The sequence below is a fragment of the Motacilla alba genome, chromosome 14 (genome assembly GCF_015832195.1).
Source record: "Motacilla alba alba isolate MOTALB_02 chromosome 14, Motacilla_alba_V1.0_pri, whole genome shotgun sequence".
Lineage (NCBI taxonomy): Eukaryota > Metazoa > Chordata > Aves > Passeriformes > Motacillidae > Motacilla > Motacilla alba.
The window spans coordinates 230,258-243,054 of record NC_052029.1 but is presented as its reverse complement, the minus strand read 5'-3'; the positions used below and the strand labels follow the sequence as shown (position 1 = coordinate 243,054).

Below are 12,797 nucleotides of genomic sequence, written 5' to 3'. Positions count from 1 at the left end.
AAAATGCAAGAAAACTTTATACATGTTTTTACATGCTCTCTAGATTACAGGAGATTAGAAGTTCAGTGTAATATGGAATTAGTGAATAAGTCTTACCTATCTCTTTGCCTGCCTTGCTTCTCTGTCTGTTCATCTGTATATTTTTATTCATAGTATGTTAAATGCAATCTTGCATTTAATAAAGCACACTCTGGTGCTTGTTGTGAATAACAGCACAACTCTTGGTCTATAAAGTTTCCCATACAAGACAGAGTGAATCAAGGCCCCACACAGGCGACTTATTGGGTTTTAAATTTTTGAGCAGGAGTTTCTTCATATTTGTTTCTTGTATCTATGCGCTCAGTGCCTTTGATGCACTTGGCTGGGTCTGCTCTGTGTGGAAACATTTGAAAATCTGGTTGTTACATTCAGATGCCTCACAATCTACTGGTGATCCATCCCATAACTAATTACACCTCAGCCTCAATTATTGTAGGACCTTTCTAAGTGAGCTACACCTATTTAATTCAGTATTATTCTATTCCATTCCATTCTGTTCCATTCCATTCCTTCCCTTTCAATTCTCCTTTTTTAAGAGACAAATAGGTTTTTGCTATAAAAGTAGCTGTCTAAAAGCTGCTATGCTCTGAATCTATCAGTATGTAGTCAGCTATAATGATGCAACATAGAAAAAAACAGTCATAAAACTTAAAATTCTTAATTACCAGTGAGATGTGATATTCCCATTGCAATTAGGCTTTTTGGGTAGGGTTAAAGTTCTTTCCCTTTATGCAATATGAGGCTTTTAGGGTCATTGCTAGTCACGACCTTGGAATTACACTCTTCTTCAGAGCTCTAAGCCAAATGAAGGTGTGGGGAGCCTTTTCTCAAATTAACCCCTGTTGCCCTGATTTTAAGATTTTCTAAGCCTTCTGATGTTTACATTCTTGTAACGAACTTTCTAACACACTTTATGTAAATAACTTATTGTTTTGCATTATTTTATGGAGGAGGAGAAATTTGATGGACTGTTGGTTTGTCCAGTGCTATTGGAGAGATGGCATTGTCACCCTCCAATCCACTGTCACTTTTGGAAATCTATAGATGTTGGAGTCAGAAATTAAAAAGTCCCTTTTTACCTTGAAAGAGCAGCGTGTCCCCATCATGTTATTTAGTGTCCTATAGTGACAGACCCTTATTTCTCTCACCTGGCAGGCTGTTATCGGTACAGAGAATAATGATTCCTGCTGTCTTCTTCCAACTCTACAGCCCAAACTCAGCTGAGCCCAGGATGTGGCAGACTCTGACTTCTGTGACACTTGCTGAGGGTGCTGGAGGCTGCCACCCGTAATTTACTGGAGATTCTGCCTGTAATGTGGTGTGTGCTGCTGTTGCTTTGGGAAATCTACTGATTAAATTCGGTGGTTGTGCTGAATTTTCTTTGAAGACTTGAGATGGCCAATTTGGCCCTCTGGCTTTCAGTTCATCCCTGACTGAACAGGTCCTTCCTTGTCTGCTTTCTCTGTAGTAACTAAGGTTGCCTGATCTTGGAAATACAACTACCGCGGCTGTTAGTTGCCTCTAACGCGCCTCCCGTAGCCAGCGCGTGTCCGAGATGCGGCGCGACCCGGGCAGGCGCTGGCTCCTGCTCGCTGTCCCTGCGCGTGACGCCGCAGCGTGAGGCCTGGCGCGCGCCCATCGCGCCTTGCGTGGAGCGCCGGTACGCGGCGCTTTGTCTGCCGCGGGGCTCAGGACAGGCCGCGGGCAGGCTCCCGGCGCGGTGTGCCGCGCGGGCGGCTCGCCGTCACCGCTGCCGCTCCTGTCTCCAGTGCCAGAAACACTGCGGCGCCGGGCCTACTCTCAGCACGGGTAGCCCGCACCCCCGATCTAGCAGCTCTGGGCGGTGCCGCCGCGCTCCGCCCCGACCGGTGCCCGCAGACCGTGACGCGGCGGGCGGGGCGGGGCGGGGCAGCGCCCGGTGGCGGCGGCGGCGGCGTCAGCGGGCCTGAAGCGGAGGCGAGCGGAGCGGGGCCGAGAGCTGTCGGCCGGCAGGATGCTGGAGATCCAGCTAGACGATGGCGGCGTGGGGGGGTACCCGGGCGATGATTACTGCTCGGGGTCGGTGATGTCGGAGCGGGTCTCGGGCCTCGCCAACAGCATCTACCGCGAGTTCGAGCGACTGATCCACTGCTACGACGAGGAGGTGGTGAAGGAGCTGATGCCGCTGGTGGTGACGGTGCTGGAGAATCTGGATTCGGTGCTCACCGACAACCAGGAGCACGAGGTGGAGCTGGAGCTGCTGCGGGAGGACAACGAGCAGCTGCTCACGCAGTACGAGCGGGAGAAGGCGCTGCGCAAGCAGGCCGAGGAGGTGAGTGCCGCCGCCCCGCGACTGTTTTGGCTACGGCCGGGCGGGGGCCCTAATGCAGGGAAGCGGGAGGGCCCAGGGGGTGGTGGGGGCGGCTCAGGGATGCGGCCTTGGCCACCTCACACAGACCTTCGCTCCATTGCCCCGATCGCCACCACTGGCGGGTCCCTGATGCCCGCGCTCCCGCGGTGGACCCGGTTCGAGGGGAGGCGGTGTGGAGGGCGGGCGCCCCGGGGCAGCGACAGCCGGTACCTTCTAGAAGCGGAGTGCAGGGGCGGGCCCGGGTGAGGTGAGGCGCATCCCCTTTATACGGGGGCGCGGGGCTCCTGCCCCCGGGACTCTTCCGGCCCCGGCAGGCCCGGCCCGGCCCGGATCCTCCGCCGCACCGCGGGGCCTGGGCCACTGCGGCTGAGCTGCCCCGTGATAGCGGGAGGGCAAAAAAACCGAACCACAATAGCTGCAATCCCGTGGAATTCCTGGGGAATTAGGAATTCAGTTTGCAATGCCAACAGCATCCGGAGGGGTCAGTATAATTTGTGGTGTAAAAAATAGTTTTTTAAATGGGTAATTTATGCAGTCATCCAGCATTCTCAATGTCAGCTGTTAGCTGTTTCGTTGGAGCAAGGAATTGCCTTTAGAGTATAACGTCTTATTTTTGAAACTTATTTGTATCAAAACTATGCCTTGAGTTTTAATAAAATCGTTCCCAAGTCAGCACCTGCCGTTTTGTGGAGCGTGGGTGCGCTCTCGGAAGAGCGGGGGCAGGGTTGCTCAGCTGGTGGGATTGTTTGGAAGTGGCTCATGGGAAATCCGACCCCTCTGATGGAGAGGAAGAAGAATGCTCCGGTTACAGGGACTCAGATGTAGACAAGACATAGGGGAGGTGATCTGCACTCTGTCATCTTGCTTCATCTGCGCCTATCTCTGCTGAAATACAGAGCATTCTTTCAACCTTGAAGGCTGGGAGCCATAGGGATTGCTCTTGGAGTGACAGTCTGTGAGCTGGGATAGAGCTTTGGTGCTGAAAACAGTCCATCCTCACCACATCATCTCCTTTAAACTTCTTCAAAAGTTTTTTTTTTCTCTGTCTTTAAGACTAAGGAAGAGCAGATTTAGGATTCAGTTGCTTTCCTCGGAGTAAAGTTCTGATTTGATACGGAGTACTCAATAAAATAAAAGAAACTGTAGTAATTAAATAAATGGTAGTAATGAATAGTTTTTGAACTGGAGAATGGTGTAAAGCAGATGCAAGATTTTCATAGATATGTTCGTGTTGCTTAATAATCATGGGCAAGAAGCTCGGTAACTCAGTGGGGAGGACACTTGTGGTCCATTACTGACACTGAAAGCAAGAGCCAGTCAGTTAAAAGTTTTAGTCCCAAGTTCTAATTATGTATTGATGGACTAATAAATGATCCTAAAATTCTTTGAATGCTTGTAGGGGTTGAAAAATTACTCTGAGTACATGATGTTTATTTATGTTGTGTAGAGACAGCATTTTGCAGCTTCTGAGAAATAATTTTTAAAGTGCACTATTTATGGGGAAAAAATGGGACTCCCAAGGAGGTTGGAACAGTCCAGTTGGAATCATCTTGCATCTTTGGATAGGGATGGATTTCTTTTCTGGGCTTACTAGATACAGGATATGTTTTCTGGAAGCAAATGTACTGATGGCAGTTACATTCCCTGCAAGGAAATTTCAGAACCGTGGCAGAATACCATTTGCCAATCATATTTTTAGAAAGTGAGATTTAAAAAGTGCCAGTGATGATGATGATGAAGATACTCTGTCATCCTTCTACGCAGTAAGTCAGAGAAGTGTCTGCAAGGAGACTTATTATCAAAAAGGAATGGATAATGTGTTTCTTATAAGAATAAATGAGCATTCTGCCTCTACAAGCCCCTTATTACAAGGCCATGCATGGAATATATGGCTGCTGTTTCCCTCAGTATGTAACAAAGTACATTATTTATCTGTGCCTGTTTCCCATGTGTCGGAACCCAGGACATTCCTCTGACTGTCCAGGATGGCTCGAGCCCCTGGCAGGGGGCTCTGAGACCCTGGCATGCAGCCAAAGGCTCCTGTGACTTTGATTTTGACCCATGGAGAAAATGACCAGCTTCAATGAAGAATTACAAGTCAGGAGAGTTTAAGTGGAATAGTAGTAGTTGTCACAGGGTGAAAAATAGAATTTTGGGATTTTTAGAATGGAGGTTTGGGGTCCCAAGATGGAGGAATTTGGGCACTTCCTGTCCTTCTTCTTTCTCCTTCCTAACCTCCATGTTCTGGGTGATGCTGGCACTTTTGGATTGGTTTAAAGTAGAGACAGACTGTGTAACATAGGCGATAGGTATTGGAAAGTAATTGTAAATAAAGTACACGTAGTTTTTAGTATAAAAAGACAATACAAGCCTGGGGGCGGGCAGTGTGCCTCGGACTGACCTGCTGAATGGACCTCAGCTGGGCAGAGAAAGAATGTTATAGATAAGGAAAAGTAAACAACATTGGAAACCACAGCCGAAGAGTCCTGACTGCCGGGTTGGGAAAAGAGACTTTTTTGACTCATCTCGGGGTCATTCTGACCAGCAGAAGTCCTGAGACCCATGCACTAATTACTCTACAGTAAATTGCATGGTACGGGGGTGAAAGTCTGTATATGACAAGGAATTCTGCTGGCTACCAGGTAATTGTACACAATCAAAAAACAGAAAACTGTTTTCTTCCCAGAACGTGCATTGCTGCTCTGAAACAGTGCCGTAGTGACCAGGGACTGTCCATCCCATCTCTCCAACAGCATCAGTTTCCTGGGCTGTGCCTCAAGTCTTGGGTGGGATCTTCACTTCTAACTGGGAAGATCATCCCCTGGAAACAGGATTTGACCTCAGTCTTGATTCCTCTCTGTGTATGAGTGCCAATTACTACAATTAAATTGACACTGAGAGGTTGGAGATGAAAAACGGATCTGTTCTCTTGCAATATCCTGTCAAAGGATCCTGAGTTATAGTTACTTTATATTAATTTATTAAATTCAAAGTAACTGAAACCACAGGTGGGCATTGTTCTGACATTAAAATGTTCATTATATTGGCTGATGACCACTGTGTAGAGCCATCACACCTTGCTGTTCATCTTTATGCAACAGTTGTGCATGAACAGACTGTACAGGTATGGTTTGTTAAATTAGGGTTAATCGTAGAATCACAGAAACATAGAATAGTTTGAGTTGGAAGGGACCGTAAAGATCATCTAGTTCCCACGCTTCTGCCATGGCCAGAGAAACAACTTCCTTTTCATTAAGGCCATAAAGGAATGTTTCCTTTTCAAAATTACTGTCTTAAGACAATTCTGCATATTGTCTTTTAAATCAATCTTTGCCAAAAGCAAATTAATGCTTTACTTTCTAAATGCTTAGGTTGTAGAGACTCCATGTTTTTCACTTATCCTAAAATACGGCAGCAGAAACATCTGGGCAAGTGGATTTAGAATAAAAGTTTCTTGCCATGAGGCAGTGTTGTCAGTTGCTGTCATTATGGAGCTTAGTACAGAATTTTGCAATTTTCTATGACCTCCCAGCTACTGAAGATGCAGGATTACACAAGATTTTTGATGGTTTTGTTTTCTTCCATCTGTTTCATACGAACATAGAATACATGTGTGAATGTAGGATCATTGTTGCTTGTGCTTGTGTGGTGGTGTGTGGGGTCACAGACTCCTCTATTGTGTCTTTGATCTCCTGAGACTGAGTCCCACACCCTTGCTCATTCAGGGACAGCAGGAGCAGGTTGTCCAGGACGTGATTAGAGTTTGAACGTCTCCATGGATGGAGACTCTGTGGCCTCTCTGGGCCACCTGTCCCAGTGTCTGACCCCTCACAGGAAAAATGTACATCCTTGTGTTCAGATGGAATTCTGTGTAGTTTCCCTTGTGCCCATTGCCTCCTGTCCAGAGCAGAGTCTGAACCCCTCATCCTTGCTTCCTCCCAGCAGGTACATGAGCACACTGGTCAGATCTCCCAGAACCTTCTTGAGCAGCCCAGCCCTCTCAGCCCCTCCTCCTGTGCAAGATGCTCCAGTCCCTTTACCACCTTTGTGGCCCTGGTATTTGCACTGGTGCATAGGACATTACTTATTTTTACTGGCTAAGTATTTGGTTTAGCTTGATCTCTTAAGGAAATAAAGCTGTTGTGATTGCTCTCTTAGGAGCTGCCCCAAAGAACTTAGGAAACTAGTGGCTGCTTTCAGATGTATTGTTAAATAAAAAGGTTACTTAATTTTTTGGGGGGGGTCTTTTTGGTGAATAGTGAAAGAGAAAGGTTAAATGAAGGTCCTGTGTGTTGAAGGGATAGACAGAGTTGCCAGTGTGCAAGTGATTGGTGGCAGCAGGACAGTTGGCAGGTGGGTCTGGGGCAGGTGGGTCCAGCGTGCACACACTGTTGCTTTGTGGGGTTTGCTCAGGGAGCATGTAAGTGTAGAGCTGGGATGAGGAGAGGGCTAGGGACACCTGCAGAAATCCCCAGGGAAAGTAGGCCTTATTTGGGTCCACTCTTAATGAGATATTTTGATTTACGCAAGCTGCTTTCTTAATGTTCTGTATTCTTCCTCTCTTGAAGACAAGCATCACTGTGTGTCCTAAATGCTGATTTCTGCAGCTGTTGTTCATCACACTGGGCACTGATGCCAAGATGAATGTGCATGTGTGAATGCACATAAAAGCTTTACAGGAGTGTTTGGGGTATGTTAGCATGGCTTCTTGGATTTAGGAAAGCCAGATGGGCCTCTGCCATGTGGGAGGTACCTTCAGACCTCTTGTTGCATGAAAACTGCTTCTAGGGAAATTTACATCCCAAGGAAATGGTGGTGGCTGTCCGCAGAACACGAAGTGCCTTAGTAACAAAGTAAGAATGTTGTTTGATTTGCAACATAAGTTCATGCTCATTTGAATGTTTAAAATAGTGATCTTTGAAGATGACTCAGTGCTGATCAGGAGGTCTGACCCCTCCTGAAGGCTTTTTGTAGCTTCTGTTCTGTGGCGGTCCAGCTCCTGGGGGCAACTTCCATTGGAATGTTGCTGGGAAAATCTGTCTCAGTACCAGTGACTGTTCCCATGCACTGACTGCTGGGGTGGTCGGTGTGTTTTGAGGCTGCAGGTGTTGGAGGGCAGGTGCTTCTGCCATGTCAGTGTCATGGGCCTCTGCCGGGCTCTTGGAGAAAGGAATCTGCATGTAAATGTGTGGCAGAGCCTGATGGGCTGCAGTTCTCATGGACTTGTGTTGATGATGGACTTGGCTGAGAGATGGATGGTGCTGCCTCGAGCTGCCTGGGGTGCGATGTGGGGTTCAGCAGCACAGTAAGCCTTGAAGCAGTGTGCCTCCTGTGACATTCCCAATTGTCTTGTGGGCTTCTCCATGGGTCTTTTGACAGAATCACAGACTGGCTGAGGTTTGAAGCAGCCTTTGAGCTCATTTGCTCTAACCTGTTGCTCAAGCAGAGTCACCTAGAGCAGGCTGGCCATGAATGTGTCCAAGAAGTGTTTGAGTATCTCCAAGATAGTGGGAGACCACAAGATCTCTTTGGGCAACCTGTGCTAGTGCTCATAGGGAAAACTTGTTTTCTGATGTTTAATGGGAACCTCCTGTGCTTCAGTTTGTGCCCATTTTTTCTTGTTCTGTCACTGGGCATGAGACACCCCCCCCCCCCCTCCCGAGCTTGCTCTTTCTAGGTACTCCAGTCCTTTTATCCTTGGGGCCCTTCACAGGGCTCTCTTCAGTCTGTCCCTGTCTCCCTTGTCCTGGAGAGTCCATCCCTGGGCACAGCACTCTTGACCTGCTGGCCATAGCCCAGGACACTATTTGCCTTAAGGTCACATCACTGGCTCATGTTTAACCTGGTGTCCACCAGCAACCTCAGTTTTCTGCCAAGCTGTGTGGCCTCAGCATGTGCCTATGTTCCCCAGGGGCGGGATGTATACTGTGAAAGCCCTTTGCTGGCATTGCCAAGTGTAGGACTTTTACTTGAAAGACACCTGGGTGTTGTCATCCTTCCCCACGAGAAGTAGTGTCCCCGTCCCCTGCTGTCATGACTTTGTGGCCATCACTCCTCATTATAGCTTGCTGTTTGCATTGTTATCTACCTTATAAGCACATTCAATTACCAATAAGTAATTTTTATGCAATAAGAAGGCTCTGATGTCTTGTTTGAAGATCAGTGGCAGTATTTTGGAAGAGCTGGTCCTTTGTGAGGGGCCCTATGGCTGCCACATGTACCTGAAGAGCTTTCCGACTGGGTGGCAATAGGTGAGCTTGCTGGCTTCTGCATCTCAAACAGCATCTGCTGGCTTCTGCATCTCAAACAGCACAAGAGCTTGTAAAAATACTCCCTTTTGTTAAGGGATGCCTTAAATATTGTCCAGCCTCACACCCTCCTTCTCTTTAGGGAGGTGGGGAGGAAGGATGACAAAAGTCATAGTTGTGGGCTCCAGCCTCTGGTTGGTGTTCGCTATAGGTCCTTTCTTTTGTCCTGCCTTATATCTGATTTCTGTGTGGAATAACTTGCAGCCTGGGAAGGCGTTTTGTTTTCCCACCCTGAAAACAGATCTTACAAATAGCTGATTAATGGGAATTTCTGCAGCCTGATGGTGACTTCATACCATCCAAGGAGGAAAGCTTTGTAGAATATGGGAGACCAGATACTTTTACCTGGATCCTTTGCACTATAGGCTGGTGAAAATAACTGACAAGCATGAAGTGCAGGTTCACTTGGTACCAGATCTGTCTCCATATCCTTTAGGCCCTCTTGGTCCATTCCTGGAGCCTGCAGGTACTGTCAGATTTTACCCACGGAACAAGTATGAGAGTCTTTGTGGTTATTAGAGGGCTATTCCAATTTACCTTGAATTCTCTTCTGCAGTTGTCTTGATTTACAAAAGCTGTTGGTCCTGGAGAAATCATCAGAACTACTGTGATACTTGTAAAGATAATTTTCTGCTGACAGGCAGATGTTCGCTTATATATTTATGTTACTTTTTTCCTTTTTTCCAAAATACATCCATTTAGTTGTTCAGAAGTAGAAAGCAACACAAGCAAAAGCATTTGTGGTGATCCCATTGTGTCTTCTGGATGAGGCAAAGCTCGCATTTTGGGGATGTTAACCATTGTGCCTCAATTTTCTCTTATGCCTTTTTTTTCAGTGATTTCATTTGACCATGATTCAGAATTGATCATGGTCAAATGATCAATTGACAATACAATTACACAATATTGTAGATTATGATTAAAACTCAGCAACTGAAGATAGTAAAATTAAAGTAACCAACAACATGAAATTGTTTCTGGAGGTACCTGAGTTTGAAATTTATATCTAAGTAGGTTTGTTATTTTAGATGAAGATTCTAATGTTCTCTCTGAACTGGTAAAAGAAACTCCCTGGCCATCCTTACAGCCTCCTCAGGATGTGTTCATGCTGAATTATCTCTTCCCAGGCTGAATTTTCTCACCTTTTGTAAACATGTTGTCTGACAACTTCTGCAATAGAAGTTGCTTAATAAAGAAAAATAACTTTGTGTTTCAAGCATTATTTAAGATTGTCATACAAATAAATATGTATTAGTTAGACATGGATGTGCATTAGAGAGGCTTGTTATGTAAATTTTACTGTATAAAAAATGTAGCTTTTTACCCCAGAGCGTGCTTGATTTGTGGAAACCTACACCTTGCAACCTGCACAGAATAAATGTCTCATTTCTAAATTAGACTCTGTGTCTTTGTTTGGAGAGCACCTAAAACTGACAGCGACTCACTGCATTGGCCTACCATCAGCACATGCCCAATGTGAAATGTTGGCAATGTTGAGATGCTGAGCATGCCTTGCCTTACAAAACCTGTAGCAATAAAACTGAATAGGATTGTGAGCTAAAAATTTACCATCCTGTCAGGTCTCCTGCCCACCCAGGGATGCCAGATGTTGGGTTTCCAGCCCCGGATTGGGGTGACCCCAAAAGATGGAAAAGTCCCTTCTCCAACCCGTGCCTTTAAAGAAAGACTCAGTAGTCCTCTGTTGACCGTTCTCAAGGTTGTTTATTGTTGTTTATCTAAAAGATTCTTCTCCCTGAACTGCTGTGGCCCGTTCAGCAGCTGAGACAAAGGCACACTGCCCTCCCAGGGGCTGGTGCCATCTTTTATATCATATATTACGTACTACATGTTTATGCTTTTCCTCTAATGCCTACTATCTATATTGAATAGTGACTTTCTACTCTAGACCAATCTGTGAGTGCCAACATCACCAAAGACATGGAGGCTAGGAAGGAGAAAGAAAGAGGACAGGGCACACTCAAATCCCTCCATCTTAGAACTCCTTACCCCCATGTACAAAACCTGGACCCCTGCGTACAAGGCTTAAAACCCCCCTGTACAGCACTCTAAAATCCTTCCTTTCACTTCGTGATTACTTCTACTATGCTATCTAAACTTGTGTGTGTGGCTTGTAATTCTTCATACAGAGTTAGTAACTTGCTCCACGGGCTAAGATCAAAACCCCGCATGTGTCTTTGGCTGCATGCCAGGGTCTCAGAGTCCCCTGCCAGCAGCTCTGGCCATCCAGGGCACCCAGAGGAGAGTCCTGGATTCCGACACCATCCCATCATGTGTCTTCTGATGCAGGACTAGGATTGATGTTAATACAAATAACTGTAAGGAAATAATTCCTTCCTTCCCCTGAAGGTGGACTGGGAGGCATTTGTTGAGGGACAACTCAGTGATGCATTTTCTTTGCTCAGAGTGAGGGTAAAGAGCTGGCTCTGCCAGCAACAGGAGTGTTGCCTGCCATTCTGGATCAGGTGCTGCCTCTGTCATTCCTGCTCACAGGACATCAGGGCAGGGACCACTCTCTTCCCTTTCCTGGTATCATGGTAGTGTTGTGGCAGTCTGCCCTTTTCTCTTTGTCTCAACCTTTGTGCATGGCTCTACAGGAGAAGGGCGATGCAGGCATAGTTGGCTATGGAGTGGGGTGACAGCACAGGTAGAAGCCGGGCTGGCAGCAGGGAGGCATCCTGGAGGATGTAGAATGTGCTGTGCTGTTCTGGAGACCCGGCTCATCAGCCAGTGTTGGCTTGGAGCTGTGGAGTGAGGTGTGTCCCGCTGCTGGTTTCTGCCCATCTGGTCTGATGGAGGATACCCAATGCAGTCTGAGAGCTGAAGTACAAATGCTTTGGAGTTATGCTCCGAGAGATGCAGAAGCAGCTTGTCCTTCCCTTACCTTTTTTGATCTTCTCCCCATCAAAAGTTTGTGTGTAGAATAAATTTTTTTGGTGAAAACCATACATATTTCTACCTTATTAGAGGTGATGTTATAGGACATCAGCTGTTGGAAAGCCACTTTTTATAAACATGTGTTTAGTTATTACAATTTTTTCCAACAAATTGTATGAATTCTACACTGATGAGATGAAATGTGTTTAGAGACTCTTCTGTTTACAAGTTCTGTTAATTTAAAGGAATGTAACAGACAGTTTGTGATTCTGTTTTGCAATAGAGACTGGCCATATGATGCGTACTTCTAAATAACTTCTCTATAAGGAATCAGGCTTTCCACATGTAATGCCAATCAGTCCTTGCCATTTGGTAACCTTATTTCTCACTAATCTTGGAGTGAAAAAATCTATATCCAAACACAGATCCTTCATACAAATTCTCACTCAAGCTCATAGCAATTACTAATATTCATAAATATCAGCATGTTACTAAAAATTGCCTTGAAAGTAAAATAATGAGCAAGCACTGTGAGCTGTGATTTATTTAAAAAGCAGTTCTGGGTAATCTGATTATCAGTTGATAATGATGATTAGAGGCAATCGCCAGGTTTCTCCTCAACAGGGTTAACTGCATAAGTCAAATTGTGATCCCCAAGTGAGCTTTTATAAGAAACTTTTTTCTCTCTGGTGCAATGGAGCAGCTGCTGCCTGATCCCTTTCTGTTCACAGCTCTGCAGGTTGATTTGTCAGTGATACTTTTGGGATTTCCCCAGGTATATGTAGGCAGAAGTTACAACTGGAGTTTCAGGAAGCAATTGTAAGAGAAAAGCCAAGAAGTCTGGGAGGATTTGGCTTTACTACCATTGCAGATGGATTTAAGTCATAGAATCACACAACTGGTTTGTGTTGGAATGGATCTTCAAGCTCATCTCGTTCCCCCCCCTGCTATGGGCAGGGACACCTCCCCCTGGACCAGGCTGAGCCAAACCCCATCCAAACCCTGGCCTTGGACACTTCCCACAGGGATGGGGCAGCCACAGCTTCTCTGGGCAACCTGTGCCAGGGCCTCCCCACCCTCACAGGGAATAATTTATTTGTAATATCTAACCTCCTTCAGTTTAAAGCCATCCCCCCTTATCCCATCAAGTCTCGAGAGGGATTGCAATAACTGAAGTTTCAGAAAAATCCCCAGTCAGTCTTCAT

General features: G+C 46.1%; 1 protein-coding gene across 31 annotated transcripts in view; it reads left to right on the top strand.

Annotated features, from left to right (window-relative positions):
* Positions 1 to 1,279: 1,279 nt before the first annotated feature.
* Positions 1,280 to 12,797, top strand: part of MAPK8IP3 (mitogen-activated protein kinase 8 interacting protein 3) — a 76,427-nt gene continuing 64,909 nt past the window's right edge. For 11 of the 31 annotated variants that reach the window (XM_038151431.1, XM_038151408.1, XM_038151406.1 and 8 more), the window contains exon 1: positions 1,285 to 2,350. In XM_038151431.1, coding sequence (XP_038007359.1) covers positions 2,033 to 2,350 — 318 coding nt within the window. In that variant the 5' untranslated portion in view covers positions 1,285 to 2,032. Of the gene's footprint in view, positions 2,351 to 12,797 lie in introns of all 31 variants that reach the window. The other 20 variants (XM_038151425.1, XM_038151416.1, XM_038151414.1 and 17 more) reach the window with 5 other exon arrangements.